Source organism: Rana temporaria, chromosome 10 (genome assembly GCF_905171775.1).
Source record: "Rana temporaria chromosome 10, aRanTem1.1, whole genome shotgun sequence".
NCBI lineage: Eukaryota > Metazoa > Chordata > Amphibia > Anura > Ranidae > Rana > Rana temporaria.
In genome coordinates, this window is record NC_053498.1 from 23,000,280 (window position 1) to 23,026,056 (window position 25,777).

Here is a 25,777-nt window from a genome sequence, read left to right on the forward strand (position 1 = left end):
TCTGGTTTCAAGAATACGGCGCATAGATACGACGGCGCATCCTAGAACTTACGCTGCGTATCAACAGATACATCGGCGTAAGTTCTCTCTGAATCTACCCCATTGTTTACAAACATTGCAATTTGTTGCGTCCCTCTTTTCCTTCCCTAGATATAAACATTCTACAAACAAGTAGCTCTTTTTTTTTTTTTCTTCTCTCACTTGTTCCCGGGCCGCCGCCTCCTCCCCGCCCACCCCCTGCAGACATTGGCTAAACAAATAAAAACAAAGTTCTAGCGAAGGCTGATGGCATCAGAGGAGCGATAAGCGGAGAAATAAATGAGGACGGAGACTCCGAGAGAGGAGCCAAGCACAGAAAACTTGCCGGGTGGGAAGGACCTTTAAGGGAAATGCAAGACGTGGAAGAAAAAGCGCAGAGTTTAGGAAAGTTACGAGAATAAAAGAAAAGCAAAAAAAAAAAACAAAACTTTTGGAAGAGAAATTTGGAAAGAAGGTAAGCGGCAGGTGACGGGCAGCAGAGGGTGACGGGCAGCAGAGGGGACGGGCACAGAGGGTGACGGGCAGCCGAGGGGACGCCGGAGTACCCACCACCCTCCTCCCCACAACACAGGAAGACGTGGTTTCCTTTGCTGTCTCTGGTAGAGCCGGACTTTGGGGACGGGGCTCTGGAGACGACGCTGCCAAAGGAGCACATGGGAAGGAGCGGCTGGCCCCTGTTTACAACATGCCTTCCTGCATCCCGAGGGAAAGCGGCCCGCAGCAACATGCACAGCAACGAGCTCACCGACATCTCCATCCTCAACTCCCAGCCCAAAGTGGACATCCTGTGGGAGCCCCCCTCCGAGAACCTGAGGAAGCTGAAGGAGAGGAAGGTGCTGGTGGAGCAGAAGAAGAGGCTCTCCGCCTGGATCCTGGTCTTGGCTCTGCTCGGCATCATCTTGATGGTCATACACACCGAGGTGGTCCCGGCCGCCATCTGCGAGGTGAGTGGGGTGACGACCCTTGGGTCCCCTTTGGTGGGGCTTTATTCTTGCTTTGCACCTGTGAACATCTGGAAGGGAACTTGTCTGAGGGACGGGGGCTGGACAAGGGGGCAATGTAAAGCTTTCCGCATTCCACCCAAAACTGATTTATTGGGTCGTTCCACCCCAGTGTGGGGGTTTCACTATAGAGGCTGGAGGGATCAACCTCATGACAGTCTTCTACGGAACTTTATGTGACAGTTACTTCTATAGGACGTTATGTGACAGTTTCTTTTATAGGACGTTATGTGACAGTTACTTTTATAGGACGTTATGTGACAGTCTCTTCTACGGGACGTTATGTGACAGTTTCTTCTACGGGACATTATGTGACAGTTACTTTTATAGGACGTTATGTGACAGTTACTTTTATAGGACGTTATGTGACAGTTTCTTCTATAGGACGTTATGTGACAGTTTCTTCTATAGGACGTTATGTGACAGTTTCTTCTATAGGACGTTATGTGACAGTTTCTTCTATAGGACGTTATGTGACAGTTTCTTCTATAGGACGTTATGTGACAGTTACTTTTATAGGACGTTATGTGACAGTTTCTTCTATAGGACGTTATGTGACAGTTTCTTCTATAGGACGTTATGTGACAGTTTCTTCTATAGGACGTTATGTGACAGTTTCTTCTACGGGACGTTATGTGACAGTTACTTCTATAGGACGTTATGTGACAGTTACTTCTATAGGACGTTATGTGACAGTTTCTTCTACGGGACGTTATGTGACAGTTTCTCCTATAGGACGTTATGTGACAGTTACTTCTATAAGACGTTATGTGACAGTTGCTTCTACGGGACGTTATGTGACAGTTTCTTCTATAAGACGTTATGTGACAGTTTCTTCTACGGGACGTTATGTGACAGTTACTTCTATAGGACGTTATGTGACAGTTTCTTCTACGGGACGTTATGTGACAGTTTCTCCTATAGGACGTTATGTGACAGTTACTTCTATAAGACGTTATGTGACAGTTGCTTCTACGGGACGTTATGTGACAGTTTCTTCTATAAGACGTTATGTGACAGTTTCTTCTACGGGACGTTATGTGACAGTTTCTCCTATGGGACGTTATGTGACAGTCTCTTCTATAGGACGTTATGTGACAGTTTCTTCTATAGGACGTTATGTGACAGTTTCTTCTATAGGACGTTATGTGACAGTTTCTTCTATAGGACGTTATGTGACAGTTTCTCCTATAGGACGTTATGTGACAGTTACTTCTATAGGACGTTATGTTACAGTTTCTTCTATAGGACGTTATGTGACAGTTTCTTCTATAGGACGTTATGTGACAGTTACTTCTATAGGACGTTATGTGACAGTTTCTCCTATGGGACGTTATGTGACAGTTTCTTCTATAGGACGTTATGTGACAGTTACTTCTATAGGACGTTATGTGACAGTTTCTCCTATGGGACGTTATGTGACAGTTTCTCCTATGGGACGTTATGTGACAGTTTCTCCTATGGGACGTTATGTGACAGTTTCTTCTATAGGACGTTATGTGACAGTTACTTCTATAGGACGTTATGTGACAGTTACTTCTATAGGACGTTATGTGACAGTTACTTCTATAGGACGTTATGTGACAGTTACTTCTACGGGACATTATGTGACAGTTTCTTCTATAGGACATTATGTGACAGTTTCTTCTATAGGACGTTATGTGACAGTTACTTCTATAGGACGTTATGTGACAGTTACTTCTATAGGACATTATGTGACAGTTTTTTCTTTAGGACGTTATGTGACAGTCTCTTCTATAGGACATTATGTGACAGTTTCTTCTATAGGACGTTATGTGACAGTTACTTCTACGGGACATTATGTGACAGTTTCTTCTATAGGAGATTATGTGACAGTTACTTCTATAGGACGTTATGTGACAGTTACTTCTATAGGACGTTATGTGACAGTTACTTCTACGGGACATTATGTGACAGTTTCTTCTATAGGAGATTATGTGACAGTTACTTCTATAGGACGTTATGTGACAGTTTCTTCTATAGGACGTTATGTGACAGTTTCTCCTATGGGACGTTATGTGACAGTTTCTTCTATAGGACGTTATGTGACAGTTTCTTCTATAGGACGTTATGTGACAGTCTCTTCTATAGGACGTTATGTGACAGTTTCTTCTATAGGACGTTATGTGACAGTTTCTTCTACGGGACATTATGTGACAGTTTCTTCTATAGGACGTTATGTGACAGTTTCTTCTATAGGACGTTATGTGACAGTTTCTTCTATAGGACATTATGTGACAGTTACTTCTATAAGACGTTATGTGACAGTTTCTTCTATAGGATGTTATGTGACAGTCTCTTCTATAGGACGTTATGTGACAGTTTCTCCTATAGGACGTTATGTGACAGTTTCTTCTATAGGACGTTATGTGACAGTTTCTTCTATAGGACGTTATGTGACAGTTTCTTCTATAGGATGTTATGTGACAGTTTCTTCTATGGGACGTTATGTGACAGTTTCTTCTATAGGACGTTATGTGACAGTTTCTCCTATAGGACGTTATGTGACAGTTTCTTCTATAGGACGTTATGTGACAGTTTCTTCTATAGGACGTTATGTGACAGTTTCTCCTATAGGACGTTATGTGACAGTTTCTTCTATAGGACATTATGTGACAGTTTCTTCTATAGGACGTTATGTGACAGTTTCTTCTATAGGACATTATGTGACAGTTTCTTCTATAGGACGTTATGTGACAGTTTCTCCTATAGGACATTATGTGACAGTTACTTCTATAGGACGTTATGTGACAGTTTCTTCTATAGGACGTTATGTGACAGTTACTTCTATAGGACGTTATGTGACAGTTTCTTCTATAGGACGTTATGTGACAGTTTCTTCTATAGGACGTTATGTGACAGTTTCTTCTATGGGACGTTATGTGACAGTTTCTTCTATAGGACGTTATGTGACAGTTTCTCCTATAGGACGTTATGTGACAGTTTCTTCTATAGGACATTATGTGACAGTTTCTTCTATAGGACGTTATGTGACAGTTTCTTCTATAGGACATTATGTGACAGTTTCTTCTATAGGACATTATGTGACAGTTTCTTCTATAGGACGTTATGTGACAGTTTCTTCTATAGGACGTTATGTGACAGTTTCTTCTATAGGACGTTATGTGACAGTTTCTCCTATAGGACGTTATGTGACAGTTTCTTCTATAGGACATTATGTGACAGTTTTGGGGAAATCCATCGGTCAAAAATCAACGCATGCTCAGAATCAAGTCGACGCATGCTCGGAAGCATTGAACTTCATTTTTCTCAGCACGTCGTAGTGTTTCACGTCACCGCGTTGGACACGATCAAATTTTTAACTGATGGTGTGTAGGCAAGACTGATGAAAGTCAGCTTCATCGGATATCTGATGAAAAAATCCATCGGTCCGTTTTCATCGTATGAACCGATCGTGTGTACAGGGCATTAGAAAAAAGTATTAACTCAAAATGAAAATTTTCCAATGAAATATTATTGATATATGGCAAGCTTACCTATTACTACAGTCTATACCATGACCTGGATACATGAGAACCTTCAGACATAGCAGCTCAGTTGTGCTGCTCCTATCACCAAGGGGTTAAATGCTAGGAGCACCAATTTGTTTGGCTCCCTATAGGGTGAGCTTTACGAGATGCTTACCGTAGGATTTTCTAGCTGTTAGGAAAAAGGAACTAAAAAAAAGTCCCTTCTATTGCTCTCAGCCTCCTTCAAATTCTTTTTTTCATTGACTTCTGGTTGTGGGGTGACAACGTTCATCCTCCGTGGTACCCCTGTACATAAGAACATAGCTGTTCTCTCTTGCTTGCTCCTGAGATAGACTAGGGACTGTGGGTTTCGGACTACGAGACGCGTGGTATGTATAGAGCAGTGCACATGACTGCAACCTTCACAGAGAGGTTTAGGAGACCACAGAAGAAGTTACAAGGAGGCAAAAAAAAACACATTAACCACTTCAGCCTCGGAAAGATTTACCACTTCCATACCGGGCATTTATACACCTTCCTGCCCAAGCCAATTTTCAGCTTTCAGCGCTGTCGCAATTTGAATGACAATTGCACGGTCATGCTACACTGTACCCTAAATTTTTTACGATTTTGTCCCCACAAATAGAGCTTTCTTTTGGTGCTATTTGATCACCTCTGCGATTTTTATTTTTTGCGCAACAAATAAAAAAAGACCGAACATTTTGAAAAGAAAAAAGTTTTTCTTTGTTTTTGTTATTTATTTATTTTGTAAAAAAGTAAGTTGTCTTCTTCAATGACGGGCACTGATATGGCTGCACTGACGGGCACTGATAAGGTGGCACCGATGGGCACCAATGAGGTGGCACTGATAGGCGGCACTAATGGGCACTGATAGATTGTAAGCTCTAAAGAGCAGGGCCCTCTGATCCCTCCTGTATTGATTTGTATTGTGACTGTACTGTCTTCCCTGATGTAAAGCACTGTGCAAACTGTTGGCGCTATATAAATCCTGTATAATAATAATAGGTGGCACAGGTATGCAGCACTGATGGGCACTCATAGGCAGGACTGATGTGCACTTTTAGGCGGCACTGATGGGCACTCATAGGCAGCACTGATGGGCACTCATGGGTGGCACTGATGGGTACTTATGGCTGGCACTAATAGGTGGCATGGATGGGCACTGATGATCACTGATAGGTGGGCACTGATAGGTGGCACTAATGGACACTGATGGGTGGTATTGCAGGGCATCACTGATTTTATTTTTTCCATAATGGTGCCAGTCAGTGCCTATATATTTTTTTTTTTAAAGGGGGTTGCCATCCAGGCCCCTTACAGGTGTACTGCCTGTACCCCCCTGATGGCGGCCCTGGACCTGAGTCACTTGGTAGAAGACCTGAGTTACTCTGTAGAAGACCTGGGTCACTTGGTAGAAGACCTGGGGCACTTGGTAGAAGACCTGGGGCACTTGGTAGAAGACCTGGCCTGGGGCACTTGGTAGAAGACCTGGGGCACTTGGTAGAAGACCTGAGTCACATGGTAGAAGACCTGGGGCACTTTGTAGAAGACCTGAATCACTTGGTAGAAGACCCGGGGCACTTGGTAGAAGACCTGAGTCACTTGGTAGAAGACCTGAGTCACTTGGTAGAAGACCTGGGGCACTTGGTAGAAGACCTGGGGCACTTGGTAGAAGACCTGAGTCACTTGGTAGAAGACCTGGGGCACTTGGTAGAAGACCTGAGTCACTTGGTAGAAGACCTGGGGCACTTGGTAGAAGACCCAAGTCACTTGGTAGAAGACCTGGATCACTTGGTAGAAGACCTGGGGCACTTGGTAGAAGACCTGGGGCACTTGATAGAAGACCTGAGTCACATGGTAGAAGACCTGAGTCACTTGGTAGAAGACCTGGGGCACTTGGTAGAAGACCTGGGGCACTTGGTAGAAGACCTGAGTCACTTGGTAGAAGACCTGAGTCACTTGGTAGAAGACCTGGGGCACTTGGTAGAAGACCTGAGTTACTCTGTAGAAGACCTGGGTCACTTGGTAGAAGACCCAAGTCACTTGGTAGAAGACCTGGGGCACTTGGTAGAAGACCTGAGTCACTTGGTAGAAGACCTGGGGCACTTGGTAGAAGACCCAAGTCACTTGGTAGAAGACCTGGATCACTTGGTAGAAGACCTGGGGCACTTGGTAGAAGACCTGAGTCACTTGGTAGAAGACCTGAGTCACTTGGTAGAAGACCTGAGTCACTTGGTAGAAGACCTGAGTCACTTGGTAGAAGACCTGAGTCACTTGGTAGAAGACCTGGGGCACTTGGTAGAAGACCAAGGGCCTGTGTCCCTGACAAATCTTCTAAAAATGCTATCACTTTATTGTAAGCCTCTGATGAATATTCTATAACACTATTGTTCAAGTTGAAACCTGGCTAGACTTTGCATATCTTACAGATTAACAGAGATGCATTAATCTCACTTCCACTTATACTGGCAGCTGCCTCTAATGTGATCCTCTGTGCTTTGTATTCCAGTGGCAGTTTTCTTATCCTTGCTCTTCCAGTGTATCAAGTGGTCTCTTGCTGTGTTCTTTGTAATATGATTATCTCCTATAATCATCATCGCCACCTAGTGTCCATAATGCAGATTTTTGTCTTAAATCCCTGAATCAAAAGAAACTATCGCATTTAGTCCACTAGGTGGAGCTGACAATCACAGGAGATAATCCTATTACAATTAGATGGCAAATCCCATGCAGGGAATGCTTATACTTGGACCCCTATGTTTTAGGACAGGGGTTGACAAATTTGCTTGGAATCTAGGAGCCAGCTAAAAAAGTTAGGAGCCAGAAAACGCGCCCCGTCCCGACGAGCTTGCGCGCAGAATTGAACACATACGTTCAAACCACACATGTGAGGTATCACCGCGATTGGTAGAGCGAGAGCAATAATTCTAGCCCTAGACCTCCTCTGTAACTCAAAACATGCAACCTGTAGAATTTTTTAAACGTCGCCTATGGAGATTTTAAAGGGTAAAAGTTTGTCGCCATTCCACGAGCGGACGCAATTTTGAAGCGTGACATGTTGGCTATCAATTTACTCGGCGTAACATTATCTTTCATAATATAAAAAAAAATTGGGATAACTTTACTGTTGTCTTATTTTTTAATTAAAAAAAGTGTAATTTTTTCCCCAAAAAAGTGCGCTTGTAAGACCGCTGCGCAAATACGGCGTGACAGAAAGTATTGCAACGATCGTCATTTTATTCTCTAGGGTGTTAGGATAAAAAATATATATAATGTTTGGGGGTTCTAATTAGAGGGAAGAAGATGGCAGTGAAAATAGTGAAAAATAACATTAGAATTGCTGTTTAACTTGTAATGCTTAACTTGTAATACCAACGGCCACCACCAGATGGCGCCAGCCCCCCCCCTTCCAAGCCAAGTCGCCAGGACCCTATTTCTAGTCACCATGGCGACCTGGCGACCGGGATTTGTCGAGCCCTGTTTTAGGACATCTTTACAACTCTCTCTTTCACTTACAGTTCATCTGGAAAGTATTCACAGCGCTTCACTTTTTCCATCTTGTCATGTTACAGCCTTTTTTCTAAAATTAAATTAATTAATAAATTAATTATTTTCCTCAAAATTCTACAAACAATACCCCATAATGACAACATGAAAGAAGTTTGTTTCAATTTTTTGAGAATTAAAAAAAAAAATTAAATGAAAAAAATCCCACTCAAAGACATTCACAGAGTTGTCCTGTATCCACTCCTTTGTTATCTTGCCGGTGTGCTTAGGGTCGTTGTCCTGTTGAAAAATTAACCTTCGTCCCAGTCTGAGGTCCAGAGCACTTTGGAGCAGGTTTTCATCAAGAATGTCCCTGTACATTGCTGCATTCATCTTTCCCTCGATCTTGATTAGTCTCCCAGTTCCTGCCGTTGAAAAACGTCCCAGCAGCATGATGTTGCCACCACCATGCTTCACAGTAGGGATGGTATTGGCCAGGTGATGAGCGGTGCCTGGTTTCCTCCAGACATGGCGCTTGCCATTCAAGACAAAGAGTTCAATCTTTGTTTCATCAGACCAGAGAATTTTGTTTCTCATGGTCAGGGAGTCCTTCAGGGGCCTTTTGGCAAACTCCAGGGGGGGGGCTATCATGTGCCTTTTACTATGGAGTGGCTTGTGTCTGGCCACTCCCCCATACAGGGCTTATTGGTGGAGTGCTGCAGAGATGATTTTTCTTCTGAAAGGCTCTCCTTTCTCCACAGAGTAATGCTGGAGCTCTGTCAGAGTGATGTCTGGGCATACAGCCAAGATAGCTAACATTGCTGATTGGAGGAAAGGCACACACCCCCCTCTCATCATAGGCAGAGACTCTCAGAGGTGTTTTGTAACAGGGCCAGCTTCCTGCTAATCCATTTTAGCATCCTCCCTGGAAAGAAATTTCAGGCTGCTTTTATCTAAAGTGTCAGAGAATTTGTCAGGAGTTATCAGGCTGATAACACAGGAACGGTTCAGGAGAGAGCTACGGGACTTAGCTCTTTAACCACTTAAGGACCGCCGCCTGAACATATACGTCAACAGAGCGGCACAACTGGGAATAGGCACGTACAGGTACGTCCTCTTTAAGATGCGAGCCGTGGGGCACGCTCGCAACCCGGTCCGGAGCTCTGTGACCACGCCCGCGGACCCGATCGCCGCTGCTGTCCCGCGATTGGGTCACAGAGCTGAAGAACAGGGAGAGGTAAGTGTAAACAAACATCTCCCTGTTCTTCTCAGTGACACTGTCAGTGATCGCCTGTTTCCTGTCATCGGGAACAGCGATCAATGACGTGTCACGCCAAGTTATAAACACTCCCTTGGTCACACTTAACCCCTTCAGCGCCTCCTACAGGTTAACCCCTTCACTGCCAGTGTCATTTTTACAGTAATCCGTGCATTTTTATAGCACTGAATGCTGTAAAAATGACAATGGCCCCAAAATGGTGTCAAAAGTGTCCGATGCGTCCGCCATAATGTCGCAGTCACGATAAAACTCGCTGATCGCCGCCATAACTAGTAAAAATATAAATATTATTAAAAATGCCATAAAACAGTCCCCTATTTTGTAAACGCTATAACTTTTGCGCAAACCAATCAATAAACGCTTATTGCGATTTTTTTTTACCAAAAATATGTAGAAGAAAATGTATCGGCCTAAACTGAGGAGAAAAAATATTTTTGGGGGATATTTATTATAGCAAAAAGTAAAAATATAAAAAAAATTCAAAATTGTCGCTCTATTTTTGTTTATAGTGCAAAAAATAAAAGCCACAGAGGTGATCAAATACCACCAAAAGAAAGCTCTATTTGTGGGAAAAAAAGGATGCCAATTTTGTTTGGGAGCAACGTCGCACGACCGCGCAATTATCAGTTAAAGCAACCCAGTGCCGAAACGCAAAAAGGGGCCTGGTCCTTTAGCTGCATAATGGTCCGGGGCTTAAGTGGTTAAAGATTATTTACTATTTAAGAATATGGAAATAGTTCAATGCCCATAACTTGGCTGCAGATTTCCTTTGAATTGATTCGGTTAGCCTTTCTCAACTATGGTTCTGTGGAACATTAAGGTTTCTCCAGGGGTTGCTAGAGGCTCCTTGAGCAATGAGCAGTTTATCCTACATCAGTAACCACTGGCACCAATGATCGTTTTCTGCCCATTGACCATCCCACTAATGTACCCTGAGCTGTAGATATATTAATTATTAAAGGTTTCCCTGAGGCTTTAATGTTATTTTAAGGGTTCCTTCCAGTTACAGTATCTCACAAAAGTAAGTACACCCCTCACATTTTTGAAAATATTTTATTCTATCTTTTCATGTGACAACACTGAAGAAATGATACTTTGCTACAATGTTGTGTAGTGAGTGTACAGTTTGTGTAACAGAGTACATTTGCTGTCCCCTCAAAATAACTCAACACACAGCCATTAATGTCTAAACCGCTGGCAACAAAAGTGAGTAACACCCCTAAGAGAAAATGTCCAAATTGGGTCCAATTAGCCATTTTCCCTTCTTGGTGTTATGTGACTCGTTAGTGTTACAAGGTCTCAGGTGTGAATGGGGAGCAGGTGTGTTAAATTTGGTGTTATCGCTCTCACTCTCTCATACTGGTCCCTGGAACTTCAACATGGCACCTCATGGCAAAGAACTCTCTGAGGATCTGAAAAAAATAATTGTTGCTCTACATCAGGGACATGCAATTAGCGGACCTCCAGCTGTTGCAGAACTACAAGTCCCATGAGGCATAGCAGGACTCTAACAGCCACAAGCATGACACCCAAAGGCAGAGGCATGATGGGACTTGTAGTTTTGCAACAGCTGGAGGTCCGCTAATTGCTTATCCCTGCTCTACATGAAGATGGCCTAGGCCAGTAATGGCGAACCTTGGCACCCCAGATGTTTTGGAACTACATTTCCCATGATGCTCAACTACATTGAAGACTGCATGAGCATCATGGGAAATGGAGTTCCAAAACATCTGGGGTGCCAAGGTTCTCCATCACTGGCCTAGGCTATAAGAAGATTGCCAAGACCCTGAAACTGAGCTGCAGCACGGTGGCCAAGACCATACAGCGGTTTAACAGGACAGGTTCCACTCAGAACAGGCCTCACCAAGTTGAGTGCACATGCTCAGCGTCATATCCAGAGGTTGTCTTTGGGAAATAGACGTATGAGTGCTGCCAGCATTGCTGCAGAGGTTGGAGGGGTGGGGGGTCAGCCTGTCAGTGCTCAGACCATACGCTGCACACTGCATCAAATTGGTCTGCATGGCTGTCGTCCCAGAAGGAAGCCTCTTCTAAAGATGATGCACAAGAAATTCCGCAAACAGTTTGCTGAAGACAAGCAGACTAAGGACATGAATTACTGGAACCATGTCCTGTGGTCTGATGGGACCAAGATAAACTTATTTGGTGTCAGAGGGTGTCAGGCGTGTGTGGCGGCAACCAGGTGAGGAGTACAAAGACAAGTGCGTCTTGCCTACAGTCAAGCATGGTGGTGGGAGTGTCAGGGTCTGGGGCGGCATGAGTGCTGCTGGCACTGGGGAGCTACAGACCATTGAGGGAACCATGAATGCCAACATGTACTGTGACATACTGAAGTAGAGCATGATCCCCCACCTCCAGAGACTGGGCCGCAGGGCAGTATTCCAACATGATAACAACCCCAAACACACCTCCAAGATGACCACTGCCTTGCTAAAGAAGCTGAGGGAAAAGGTGATGGACTGGCCAAGCATGTCTCCAGACCTAAACCCTATTGCTCATCAGTGGGGCATCCTCATACGGAAGGTGGAGGAGCGCAAGGTCTCCAACATCCACCAGCTCTGTGATGTCATCATGGAGGAGGGGAAGAGGACTCCAGTGGCAACCTGTGAAGCTCTGGTGAACTCCATGCCCAAGAGGGTTAAGGCAGTGCTGGAAAATAATGGCAGCCACACAAAATATTGACACTTTGGGCCCAATTTGGACATTTTCACTTAGGGGTGTACTCACTTTTTTTGCCAGAGGTTTAGACATTAATGGCTGTGTGTTGAGTTATTTTGAGGGGACGGCAAATTTACACTGTTATACAAGCTGTACACTCACTACACAACATTGTAGCAAAGTGTCATTTCATCAGTGTTGTCACATGAAAAGATACAAAAATGTGAGGGGTGTACTTACTTTTGTGAGATACTGTAAAAAGTTTGAGAAAGGTTGTGTTACACATCATCTCTTATTTCATCACATTTTCTCAGGAAATTCTGTCGACACACTTTATTGTACAAATACATGACTATCCCCCAGGAGTGGCATCAGAATGTGAATAGAGTGAATCAGGGCTTTTTTTCAGCGGGAACGCGGGCACCTCCAGAACTGAATATATGTAATGGCAAGGGGTGCTGGAGGATCTATTGATGCTGGTGGGGGGAATCTGTTGTTGCTGGAGGGAATCTATTTGCTGAGGATGGGGGATCTATTGTTGCTGGGTGACTCTTATGTTGCTGGGAGGGATTTACTGTCTTCGTTGCTGGCTGCTGGAGGGTTTATTAATGCTGGCTACTGGGAAATGTATTGTTGCTGGAGGGGAATTATTTTTGTGGAGGGGGGGGGGGTTATTGTTGCTGTGGAGGCCTGTTGTTGCCAGTGGAGGTTGGATTGTTGCTGGGGTAGGTCTTATGCTGCAGGGGGTCAATCATTGCTGAAGGGAAGCGTCTAGTATTGCTGGCTGCTGGAGGGTCTATTGATGCTGGCTACTGGGAAATGTATTGTTGCTGGAGGGGAATTATTTTTGCGGGGGGGGGGGGGTTATTGTTGCTGTGGAGGCCTGTTGTTGCCAGTGGAGGTTGGATTGTTGCTGGGGTGGGTCTTATGCTGCAGGGGGTCAATCATTGCTGGAGGGAAGGGTCTAGTATTGCTGGCTGCTGGAGGGTTTATTAATGCTGGCTACTGGGAAATGTATTGTTGCTGGAGGGGAATTATTTTTGCGGGGGGGGGGGGGGTTATTGTTGCTGTGGAGGCCTGTTGTTGCCAGTGGAGGTTGGATTGTTGCTGGGGTGGGTCTTATGCTGCAGGGGGTCAATCATTGCTGGAGGGAAGGGTCTAGTATTGCTGGCTGCTGGAGGGTCTATTGATGCTGGCTGTTGGGAGTGTATTGTCACTGGGTGTCCATTGCTGCTAATACTTAGCACTATAAAATGATACTTGGTTCTGTATTCTCTAAAAGGGGTGGCACTGGGAGGTGGGTAGGAGGTGGAACTAAGGAACGGTGCTTGAAGGTGGGTAGGGGGCGGAGTCAAGGGATGACTCAGAAAGGAGGAGTTCCTGCACCTATTCTCTGAGAAAAAAAGCCCCGGAGTGAATGAATGTCATGACTCCATTGTTGGCAATATAATCCAGAAATGAAGTAGCTGGATGATTGGAACAGCAATTCTAGCCAACAAATACAATCAGTTATGGGATTGCTAAAGCTACGTGTAATTTATTGTGTTTATATCCCATCATTTGGCAGGCTTTGAAGTTGCTCCTGGGTGACAACCAGAGCTATTCTGAGAAAATAGGTGCAGGAACTCAACCACGACCCCTTTCAAATTTCACAAACAGTAGAAGGGTATTAAAGGGGCAATAAATACCAGGATTGCATTACATACAGAGTGCAGAGTTCAGGGGGTTACACACAGAGTGCAGAGCTGTCACTTGTAAACACAAAAAACAGACTTCTGTGTTTACAAGTGATCGTGGTGAGCAGGCGCCCCAAGGGTCTGAGCCAGAGGTGGTGGAACCGAGTTCCCCCTGAAAAAAAGCCCTGGTGACAACTACAGCCTCCTATCACCAAATTCTTTACTGAACGACCTTCCACTGTTTAGCTGTGGAAGCAGAAGAGAGAGAAGGAACCAGGGGACACTCTGGCCATCAATACAATTACACAAAGTAATTTCCTTATCTACGTCTGCCCACCCCGTTCCTCTCAAATAGAGATATTAGAGGAACCCCTACAATCCAGTGGTGCTCAACATTTTTGGGGGGCGCAAACAAATGAAAAAAAAAAAAACATCAATTGCAGCCTCACTGTGCCCATCAAACACAACTACTGTGCCCATCAATTGCCGCCACTGTGCCCATCAAACGCAGTCACTGTGCCCATCAATTGTCGCCACTGTGCCATGGCATCAATTGTAGCCACTGTGCCATGCCATCAATTGTCGCCACTGTGCCCATCAATTGTCGCCACTGTGCCATGCCATCAAAGGTAGCCACTGTGCCATTAATTGTCACCACTGTGCCATCAATTGTCACCACTGTGCCCATCAATTGTTGCCACTGTGCCATGCCATCAAATGCAGCCACTGTGTCCATCAATTGTCGCCACTGTGCCATCAATTGTCGCCACTGTGCCATGCCATCAAACGCAGCCACTGTGCCATCAATTGTCGCCACTGTGCCATTAATTGTCGCCACTGTGCCATGCCATCAAACGCAGCCACTGTGCCCATCAATTGTCACCACTGTGCCCATCAATTGTCGCAACTGTGCCATGCCATCAAACGCAGCCACTGTGCCCATCAATTTTCGCCACTGTGCCCATCAATTGTCGCCACTGTGCCATGTCATCAATTGTCGCCACTGAGCCCATCAATTGTCACCACTGTGCCCATCAATTGTTGCCACTGTGCCATGCCATTAATTGTCGCCACTGTGCCATGCCATTAATTGTCGCCACTGTGCCATGCCATTATTGTCGCCACTGTGCCCATCAATTACCTTTCTCGGGTTAGCCATTCTCCCTCCACGATCCCTCAATGTCTTCTCCCGCCCTCAATGTTGCTTCAGCCAATCAGGTTACCGGTAACCAGACCCGGTAAGCTGAGACGCGTGTCAGTGTTAACCAGGGAACGCACACCCTGTTCGCCTTCAGGTTAACTATTTTGAAGCCGATTAGAGCCCACAGGCTGTAATCGGGAAGCCTATCAGAGCTGCTGGAATTTTGTGAAAAATTATTGCACAAATACCAAGCAAGATAAAAAGTTTCAATGACCGCCATTTTATTTCCTAGGGTGTCTGCTAAAAATACATATATAATGTTTGGGGGTTCTGAGTAATTTTCTGGCAAAAGAATGATGATTTGTACACGTAGGAGAGAAGTGCCAGAATAGGCGCGGTATTGAGGTGGTATAAAAGCCGGTATTGAAGAGGTTAAGGCGCTGTAGGATCGGTGAATATACCGCTCCTACAGCGCCCCTGCCCATTTAAATCAATGGAGCAGCGCCTCCAAAAAGCGCTGCAAAGCGATTTAACCCTTTTTCGGGCGCTTGCTGGGGTTAAAACACTATCGCCCGAAAAACGTCGGTAAAGCGTCGCTAAAAATAACGGCACTTTAGCGCCGACGCACCCAGCGCTTCAGCGTGAAAGTAGCCTTAAGGTTGGGTTCACACTATTGAGAATTGGATGTAGTTTTCTGGATCCGATTCGCAAGTAGGAGATTTTGACCGTTTCTAGTTCGAATTCAGACCAAAATTCAGGCTGAAATTGGACCTGAAACGTTGAACCACCACTCACTGGAACCATGTTGGGAGCCGCATGCGAAGATAGTGTGAACCCAGCCTAAAAAATGTTATAAACTTTTTAATATGTTAATATCTAAACGTATTTCCTCTGTAAACCATTCTTAGGAATCTTAAACATTAAAGGAGTTGGCAGCCAGCAGGACAAGTGTGAAAAACATCAATAAAATCGAATCAAACTTTATATAATAAAATAGACTGACGAAAGGACGAGGAAATAAACTACTTTCTCAACGGTTACTACAGTGCATCCGGAAAGTATTCACAGCGCTTCACTTTTTCCACATTTTGTTATGTTACAGCCTTATTCCAAAATGGATTAAATTCATTAAAGAAGTTGTAAAGGAAAAAAAATGTTTGCCAAAAATTAATGGGGTAGATTCAGGTAGGGCTGCGCACTCTTACGGAGGCGCAGCGTACCGTTTTAACGCTACGCCTCCGTAAATTACTTGCGGTACGCTTCATTCACGAAGCAGTAGCTCCGTAATTTGCGCGGGCGCTCTGTAAAACTGGCCGGCGTAAGCGCGCGTAATTTAAATGATCCCGTAGGGGGCGTGGATCATTTAAATTAGGCGCGTTCCCGCGCCGAACGTAGTGCGCATGCTCCGTCGGGAAACTTTCCCGACGTGCATTGCGGTAAATGACGTCGCAAGGACGTCATTTGCTTCAACGTGAACGTAAATGGCATCCAGCGCCATTCACGATTCACTTACGCAAACGACGTAATTTTTAAAAATCGCGACGCGGGAACGACGGGTATACTTAGCATTGGCTGCCCCTGGTAATAGCATGAGCAGCCTTACGCAGAAACCGACGAACGCAAACGACGTAAAATGCGAACGCAGGGCGCGCGTACGGTTGTGAATCGGCGTGAGTATGCAATTTGCATACTCTACGCTGACCACTACGGGAACGCCACCTAGCGGCCATCGTAAGAATGCAGCCTACGATACGACGGCATAAGAGCCTTATGCCAGTCATATCTTAGGCTGCAGTCGGCGTAACGAGCTGAATACAGAAAAGTTGATACTCCGACGCAAATTAGCAATTACGCTGCGTATCTATGGATACGCAGGCGTAATTGCTTTCTGAATCTACCCCAATGTCTGCAAGGTAGACAGACAGAAGTGTGTAACGATTCTGTTAAAAAACGAGTAAATACCTATTAAATTCCTTCATCTATATCACCTCCGGCGTTCTAGTTTCTGTTCTCTCATTCACTTCCTGGTTTGCGGCGCTCGTTCATGTAAGAACTACATTTCCCAGTATGCATTGCGGCACGCCCAGTAATTCACACCTCCTTGAAGTCTCTAACACGTAGAGAGCGTCCTGCCACACAGATGTAGTTCCCAGGAGGGGGTGAGCACTTCACTGACCACCGCAGTAAAGCCTCCCTTCACGGTGGTCAGTAACAATCAGACAAGCAGGAAGTGAACAGAACAGAGAAGAAATAGAGCAACTTCTGAGCAAAAACGAACAATGAGGAAGTGAAAAGAGGAATGTCTGCAGGTAAAGGATGATTATTATGAAAAAAAAAAATCCTTTACAACCCCTTTAATTTCCTCAAAATTCAACAAATAATCTCCCATAATGACAACATGAAAGAAGTTTGTTTGAAATCTTTACAAATTTATAAAAAAAAAAAATCCAATGTACATAAGTATTCATAGCCTTTGCCAGGACACTCAAAGAGGTTGTAAAGCTTCATTTTTTTTTAAAATAACAAACATGTTATACTTACCTCAACAGTGCAGCTCATTTTGCAGAGTGGCCCCGATCCTCGTCTTCTGGGGTCCCTCGGCGCCTGTCTCCTCCCCGTTTCTGATAAGCCCCCTGGGAAGCGCTACAGGACTCGGCCCCGCCCCCTGGCCCTCACGTCATTGGAGTTGATTGACAGAAGCGCGAGACAATGGGCCAAAATCAAGCGCGTTCTCGACGCAGGACTTTCAAGGGCTCGGGTAACTAAACCAGGGGGGGGGTGCGCTAATCGTCAGATGTTTGTTCACCTTAACCACTTGCTTACTGGGCACATAAACCCCCTTCGTGCCCAGGTGAAATTTCAGCTTCCGGCACTGCGTCGCTTTAACATTTGCGCGTTCGTGCAACTTGGCTCCCAAACAAAATTGACGTCCTTTTTTCCCCACAAATAGAGATTTCTTTTGGTGGTATTTGATCACCTCTGCGGTTTTTATTGTTTGCGCTATAAACAAAAAAAGAGCGACAATTTAAAAAAAATATATTTTTTTTTTACTTGTTGCTATAATAAATATCCCAATTTTTAAAAAAAAAAAAAAAATTTTTTTTCTCAGTTAAGGCCAATACGTATTTTTCGACATATTTTCGTAAAAAAAAAAAAATCGCAATAAGCGACTGGTTTGCGCAAAAGTTATAGCGCTTACAAAATAGGGGACAGAATTATGTTTTTTTTTTTTTTTTTTTTTTACTAGTAATGGCGGCGATCTGCGATTTTTATTGTGACTGCGATATTGCGACGGACGTATCGGACACTTTTAACACAAATTTGGGACCATTCACATTTATACAGCGATCAGTGCTATAAAAATGCACTAATTACTGTATAAATGTGACTGGCAGTGAAGGGGTTAACACTAGGGGGTGAGGAAGGGATTAATTGTGTAGCCTGGGTGTGTTCTAACTGTGTGGGGGGAGGGGGGTGACTGGGGGAGGTGACCGATGCTGTGTCCCTATGTACAGGGGACACCGATCGGTCTCCTCTCCTCTGACAGCACGTACCCCAGAGGTGCGCGTGGGTAATGCACTTTAAATGACGTCCAAAGACGTCCAGTTGGCACCTGAGAGCCGCGCTGTTGACGTCTTTTGTCAATAGCGCGGGTCTCAAGTGGTTAATGAATAGGTTAGTCAACTAAAATGTGTTATGCCCTGTACACACGATCGGTTCGTCTGATGAAAACGGTCCCATTTTCATCGGACGAACCGATTGTGTGTGGGCCCCATCGTTTTTTTTCCCTGTGAAAAAAAATAGAACCTGCTTTAAAATTTTCTGATGGTTAAAAAACTGATAGAAAAAAACGATCGTCTGTGGGGAAATCCATCGGTCAAAAATCCACGCATATGCTCAGAATCAAGTCGACGCATGCTCGGAAGCATTGAACTTCATTTTCCTCAGCACGTCGTTGTTTTACGTCACCGCGTTCTGACACGATCGGATTTATAACTGATGGTGTGAAGGCAAGACTGATGAAAGTCAGCTTCATCGGATATCCGATGAAAAAATCCATCGGTCAGTTTTCATCGGATGAACCGATCGTGTGTACAGGGCATTAGTCGGTTTTAGTCTACGAAATGAACACTGCTGTCTTGTTCCGGGTCCAGCGCAACCTGACAGAGAGACATGTGCACTGCCGAAAAATGTGTTTGTTTTCGTTTCATTTGTGCGCGCCTACTATAGCTTTTAAAGCGCCCGACCTACGGCGGGCGATTCACACAGCCCTGCCAACCTGCCGCTGGTATAACGACGGCGGTTGGTCGGCAAGCGGTTAAAGTGAAAGTTTTATTCTATGGACATTAAAGTGATTGGGTGTACCTAATAAAGTGGCCGCTCAGTGTATATCCCATAGTTTATAGACGCTATAACTTTTACACACACCAATTAATATTTCGTTATTGGAATTGTTTTTTTTTACCAAAGACATGTAGCAGAATACATTTTGGCCTGAATTTATGAAGGAATTTGGTTTTATTTGGGTATTTTGGGTGTTTTATGACAGAAAGTAGAAAATATCTTTATTTAACCACTTAAGCCCCGGACCATTATGCAGCTTAAAGACCTGGCCACTTTTTGCGATTCACCACTGCGTCGCTTTAACTGACAATTGCGAAGTCGTGCGACGTGGCTTCCAAACAAAATTGACGTCCTTTTTTTCCCACAAATAGAGCTTTCTTTTGGTGGTATTTGATCACCTCTGCGGTTTTTATTTTTTGCGCTATAAACAAAAATAGAGCGACAATTTTTAAAAAAATGCAATATTTTTTACTTTTTGCTATAATAATAATCAAAAATATCTAAAAAAAAAAAACCTTTTTTCCTCAGTTTAGGCCGATTCTTCTTCTTTCTTCGTCACGATCAGCCTTTTTTTTTTCGTGATTGTGACATTATGGAGGACACATCGAACACTTTTGACACATTTTTGGGACCGTTGTCATTCACAGCGAAAAGTGCTATAAAAATGCATTGATTACTGTGAAAAATGACAATGGCAGTGAATGGGTTAACCACTAGGGGGCGCTAAGGGGTTAAGTGTGACCTAAGGGAGTGATTCTTACTGTAGGGGGGTGTGGCTGTAGGTGTGATGTCACTGATGTCGTTCCCTATAACAGGGAACAGACGATCATTGACACCGTGACAAAGAATGGGGAAGGTGTGTTTACACTCACCTCTCCCTGTTCTTCAGCTCCTTTGACCGATCGCGGGACACCGGTGGCGATCGGGTCATGGAGCTTCGGACCGGGTGGGGGGGGGGGGTGCTCGCCCCCTCCCTTGGGACTACATGTGTTCACAGTTTGTTTTGCACACAGTGGCCCCGATCCTAGTCTTCTGGGAATAAATATACCCAAAAAAATACATATAGCATTTTTTTTTTCCCCAGTTTAGGCCAATACGTATTCTTCTACATATTTTTGGTTAAAAAAAATCGCAATAAGCGTTTTTTGATTGGTTTGCGCAAAATTTATATTGTCTACCAAATAGGGGATAGTTTTATTGCATTTTTATTAATATTTTTTTTCTAGTAATGCCGGCGATCAGCGATTTTTATCATGACTGCGACATTATGGCGGACACATCGGACACTTTTGACACTATTTTGGGACCATTGTAATTTTTACAGCGAACAGTGCTATAAAAATGCACTGATTACTGTAAAAATAACACGGGCAGTGAAGGGGTTAACCTGTAAGTAGCGCTGTAGGGGTTAAGTGTGCCCTGATTTGTGTTTCTTACTGTGGGGGGCATGGCTTAGCGTGTGACGTCGCCGATCGTCGTTCCCTATGACAGGGAACAGACGATTAGTGTCGGGCCGTGTACACACGATCAGTCAAAACCGATGAAAACGGACTGAAGGACCGTTTCATCGGTTAACCGATGAAGCTGACTGATGGTCTGATGTGCCTATACACCATAGGTTAAAAAAACGATCGTGTCAGAACGCGGTGACGTAAAACACAACGACGTGCTAAAAAAAATGAAGTTCAATGCTTTTTCAAGCATGCGTCGACTTGATTCTGAGCATGCGCAGCCTTTTGACCGATGCTTTTGCATACTAATGATCGGTTTTGACCCATCGGTTAGGTGTCCATCGGTCAAATTTTAAAGCAAGTTCTCTTCTTTTTGACCGAAGGATAACGGACCGATGGGGCCCACACACGATCGGTTTGGACCGATGAAACGGTCCTTCAGTCCGTTTTCATCGGTTTTGACTGATCGTGTGTACGCGGCCTTAGTCTCACTAGGAAGCATGGAGAAAGGTTTGTTTACACTTACATCTCCCTGTTCTTCCTCTCTGTGACCCGATCGCAGGACACCGGCGGCGATCGTGTCCGCGGTACATGCGGAGACGGTCATGGAGCTTAGGACCGGGTCGGAGCGCGGCGGCGCACTGCGTGACCCACGGCTGGGCTCTTAAAGGGGACGTACATGTTAGAAAAAGGACCAACTCATACAAAACGGCATGTAGTTGCCATCATCCCGTAATTACTGAAAATATTCGAAAACCTCAAGGAATGGGATTATGTAGGCAACACACAAAGAGCTTCAAAATATATAAAAAATATATCAATTTATTACAAAAAATATGAAATTATTACACAATACAAAATATCCAAAATATCAAAAAATGTCATATGTATATACAATATATAAATCATATATGATGTAAACACTGTCCAGCATACGGTACCATCACCAAGATTTGGGAGGTAAGTTGTAGCAAGTAGCCGGCGCGTTTCGAATGCTAGGCATTCTTCATCAGGGCATGTGCAGGTATTACATCTGAAGTGAATCAAAATATCATATAAATATTAAACATACATAAAATGCAATATTGTACTGTCTACATTGAGTAGAGAGGTAACATACGTTGGTGAAAAAACACTCATCTACTGTTCAAAAACGTTGCGCCCAGACGGCGCCCTTGTGCCCAGCTGTGCCATTCTGCAGACATATATCTGCGTGCGGCGGTCCTTAAGCGCTTTTAATTAATTGTATTATTTTTTTCATATGCCACCAAAAGAAAGCTCTTATTATGTGAAAAACATGATAACAATGTAATTTGCGTCCAGTGTTGCATGACTGAGCAATTGCCAGTTACATTAGCACAGTGCTAAATAGCAAAAAATGCCCTGGTCATGAAGGGGGGTAAATCTTCTGGAGCTGAAGTGGTAAAAGAGATGTAAAGTAATCTAAAAGCCCATGCCATGGCATAAAACAAAATCTTTTTTTTCTTGTAATTAATACACAAGCTTAGCTGGAGGAGCCAATATAGCTTTTACAGACTTTCAGTTGACTCGCTGGCAGTAATAAAGAGCAGCTGGGCGGCGATGAGTCAGGCAGTGAAAGGAGCGCATTGTGGTGTAACTGCAGTTCTGACCAGAGGCCCGGGATGTAACCGTCGCCTGGCTCAGCCGTCACCTTCTCTGTGTGTCATCTGGCAGCTGATGAATTACTCTTCAGGAATCGCGCTAAACCCCAAATAAGAAAATCGGAATTCCTTGCACGTTTTCATACTAATATCCTGAAACGGTCATTTATTATACACTATTATGTCAAAAGTATTGGGATGCCTACCTCTACACACCAGGGGCGGATCCAGAGTCTAGTCTCGGGAGGGGCACTGGCAGAATTTTTTTTTTTTTTTGGGGGGGGGGGGGCAATTTAGCAGGGAAATGACTGGTGTTAGCACTTCCATCATCACGGAACCATAACGGTGTCAGGTTGATTGAAGCACATTATTTATATTATTACATTGTAATATAAAAGGAAATGGTTCAACTCACCATAATGCAGAATCAGTGGGAGCCCCGAGTGTGTCACTTGCCACGTCACCTGCCACACGTTGCTGCTTTGCACTTGCCACGTTGCCTGCCACATGCTGCAGATTGTCATTTGCCACACGTTGCGGATTGTTACCTGCCACACGCTGCAGATTGTCACCTGCCACGTCACCTGCCACATGTTACGGATTGTCATCTGCCACACGTTGCAGGTTGCCACTTGCCACGTTGCCTGCCACACGTTGCGGATTGTCACTTGCCACACGTTGCGGATTGTCACTTGCCACGTCACTTGCCACACGCTGCAGATTGTCACTTGCCACATCACATGCCACATGTTACGGATTGTCACCTGCCACACATTGAAGATTGTCACCTGCCACACGTTGCGGATTGTCACTTGCCACACGTTGCGGATTGTCACTTGCCACACGCTGCAGATTGTCACTTGCCACGTCACCTGCCAAACGTTGCGGATTGTCACTTGCCACACGTTGCGGATTGTCACTTGCCACGTCACCTGCCAAACGTTGCGGATTGTCACTTGCCACACGTTGCGGATTGTCACTTGCCACGTCACTTGCCACACTCTGCAGATTGTCACTTGCCACGTCACCTGCCACATGCTGCGGATTGTCACCTGTCACACGTTGAAGATTGTCACTTGCCACATCACCTGCCACACGTTGCGGATTGTCACCTGCCACACATTGAAGATTGTCACTTGCCACATCACCTGTCACACATTACGGAATGTCACCTGCCTGCCACCAGATGCAGATTGTCACTTGCCTTGTCACCTGCTACAAGTTGCGGATTGTCACTTGCTAAGGTGGTGTTTTGTTTGTCAGTGTCAGGCAGCAGAGAGATGATGTAATCTCTCTCGGCTGCCGGCACAGTGAGGGCGGAAGTTACTGCAGGGATGCAGGGCGGGCACGGGGCGGTGAGAGATGATGTCATCTCTCTGCTCCCCCGGCTGCCGGCTTGTTGATTGGCCACCCGCCCGCTCACCCACCAGCTGACCGCCCACTCTCTGACTCTCACTCGCCGCAGAGCCACCCGCTCAGACTCTCAGGCGCAGCAAGTTCCGCAACTACCGCCCGCTCAGACTCTCAGGCGTCGCAAGTACCGCCCGCTCAGACTCTCAGGCGTCGCAAGTACCGCCCGCTCAGACTCTCAGGCACTTCAGGTTCTGCAACTACCGCCTGCTCAGACTCTCAGGCGCCGCAAGTTCCGCAACTACCACCCACTCAGACTCTCAGGCGTCGCAAGTACCGCCCGCTCAGACTCTCAGGCGCAGCAAGTTCCGCAACTACCGCCCGCTCAGACTCTCAGGTGCCGCAAGTTCCGCAACTACCACCCGCTCAGAATCGTAGGCAAGTTCTGAAACTACCACTAATTTCTCGGGGGTGGCAATTTCCCCCCCTGGATCTGCCCCTGCTACACACACACACACATTAAGTTTAATGGCATCCCAGTCTTAGTCCATAGGGTTCAATATTGAGTTGGCCCAACTTTGCAGATATAACAGCTTCAACTCTTCTGGGAAGGCTGTCCACAAGGTTTAGGAGTGTCTATGGGAATGTTTGATCATTCTTCCAGAAGGGCATTTGTGAGGTCAGGCACATGTGGACGAGAAGGCCTTTTCTTGCAGTCTGTGCTCCAATTCATCAATTGGTCTGAACCAGTCCGACAGAACCAATAGGCAACTGTCACATTATCACAGCCCCACATCGTAACACTAATGGGTGGGGAGGCTCATAACATATTAGGTCAAGGACATTCCAAGAATCCCTGGAATGCCCCCCCGGTGCAGTTGACTTGTCCTAATGAAGCCTGACGGTGAAACGCTTTGACGCACAAGGGCTCACTGTATACTCTGTATCATTTTTTTATGATTTTTAACTTATTTTTTGAATGCTCATTGTATATCATGTACTTTTTTCAATAAATATTGAAATTTTTTTCTACCTCTCCATTGTTCTCTGTGCCTATAAAGTCCGACCTAGGGTTACTTTTTCAAGTACCCCTTTTTTTTGTTTCCTTACATTTGTGGTCATTGGGAATAATTTCCCCCTTTCAGATAGCTAAAAGGATCAATGGTGTCCGTGGGAACTTATCTGAGAGGCAGAAATTTCTCATTGCTCAAGGAACTCCCAGCAACCTCTGGAGGAACCCTAGGGTTCAACGGATCCCTGGTTGAGAAACCCTGCCCTATCCTTTTAGTTAGGAATACATATCCAGCATCTTTTTTCCTTAGAAGTCCTCTTGTAAGGGCACCTACATCCTCTGATACTTACCTTCGCTCCCTCGTCACTCCGTTCATCTGTCGGAGTCTGAAAGTGACAGATTCTCTTTATAGGCTAAAGGGAAACACTAATGTTAATGGCCCAGATTCAGGTAGCCTTGCGCTTTTTTTACGTAGGTGCAGGGCACAGTTTTTGCCCTGCGCCCCAGCAAATTTTCTGCGCTACCCACGATTCACGGAGCAGTAGCTCCGTAAATTGCGTGGGCGCTCCGGTAAAATGCCCGGCGTAAGCGCGCGCAATTTAATTGATCCCGTAGGGGGCGGGAATCATCTAAATTAGGCGCGTTCCCGCGCCGAGCGTAGGGCGCATGCTCCGTCGGGAAACTTTCCCGATGTGCATTGCGGTAAATGACGTCGCAAGGACGTCATTTGCTTCAAAGTGAACGTGAATGGCGTCCAGCGCCATTCACGATTCACTTACGCAAACGACGTAAATTTCAAATTTCGCGACGTGGGAACGACGGGTATACTTTAGCATTGGCTGCCCCTGCTATTAGAAGGGGCAGCCTTACGCAAAAACCTACGTACGCAAACAACGTAAACTGCGTACGCAGGGCTCGCGTAGGGTAGTGAATCGGCGTTAGTATGCAATTTGCATACTATACGCTGACCACTACCGGAACGCCACCTAGCGGCCTGCGTAAGAATGCAGCCTAAGATATGAGGGCATAAGGCTGCATTCACACCTAAGCGACAGCCGCGTACGCGTGTAGCGGCAGATTTGCCGCGATTACAAATGTTTCTTTTTTTTTTTTTTTTTTTCTAAAGTATTCCCATTGCTGTCTATGGGAAAACGCGCGTGTCGCTTGAAAAAAAGGGTCCGGGACTTT

The 25,777-nt window shown here is 45.1% G+C and overlaps 1 protein-coding gene across 1 annotated transcript in view; it reads left to right on the forward strand.

Moving 5' to 3' along the window:
• The first annotated feature begins 245 nt into the window (after positions 1-245).
• The window catches only part of KCNN4 (potassium calcium-activated channel subfamily N member 4), a 112,800-nt gene continuing 87,268 nt past the window's right edge, over positions 246-25,777 (forward strand). The window contains exon 1 of the mRNA XM_040327405.1: positions 246-983. Within this exon, the coding sequence (XP_040183339.1) occupies positions 693-983 (291 nt within the window). The 5' untranslated portion in view covers positions 246-692. The remainder of the gene's footprint in view (positions 984-25,777) is intronic.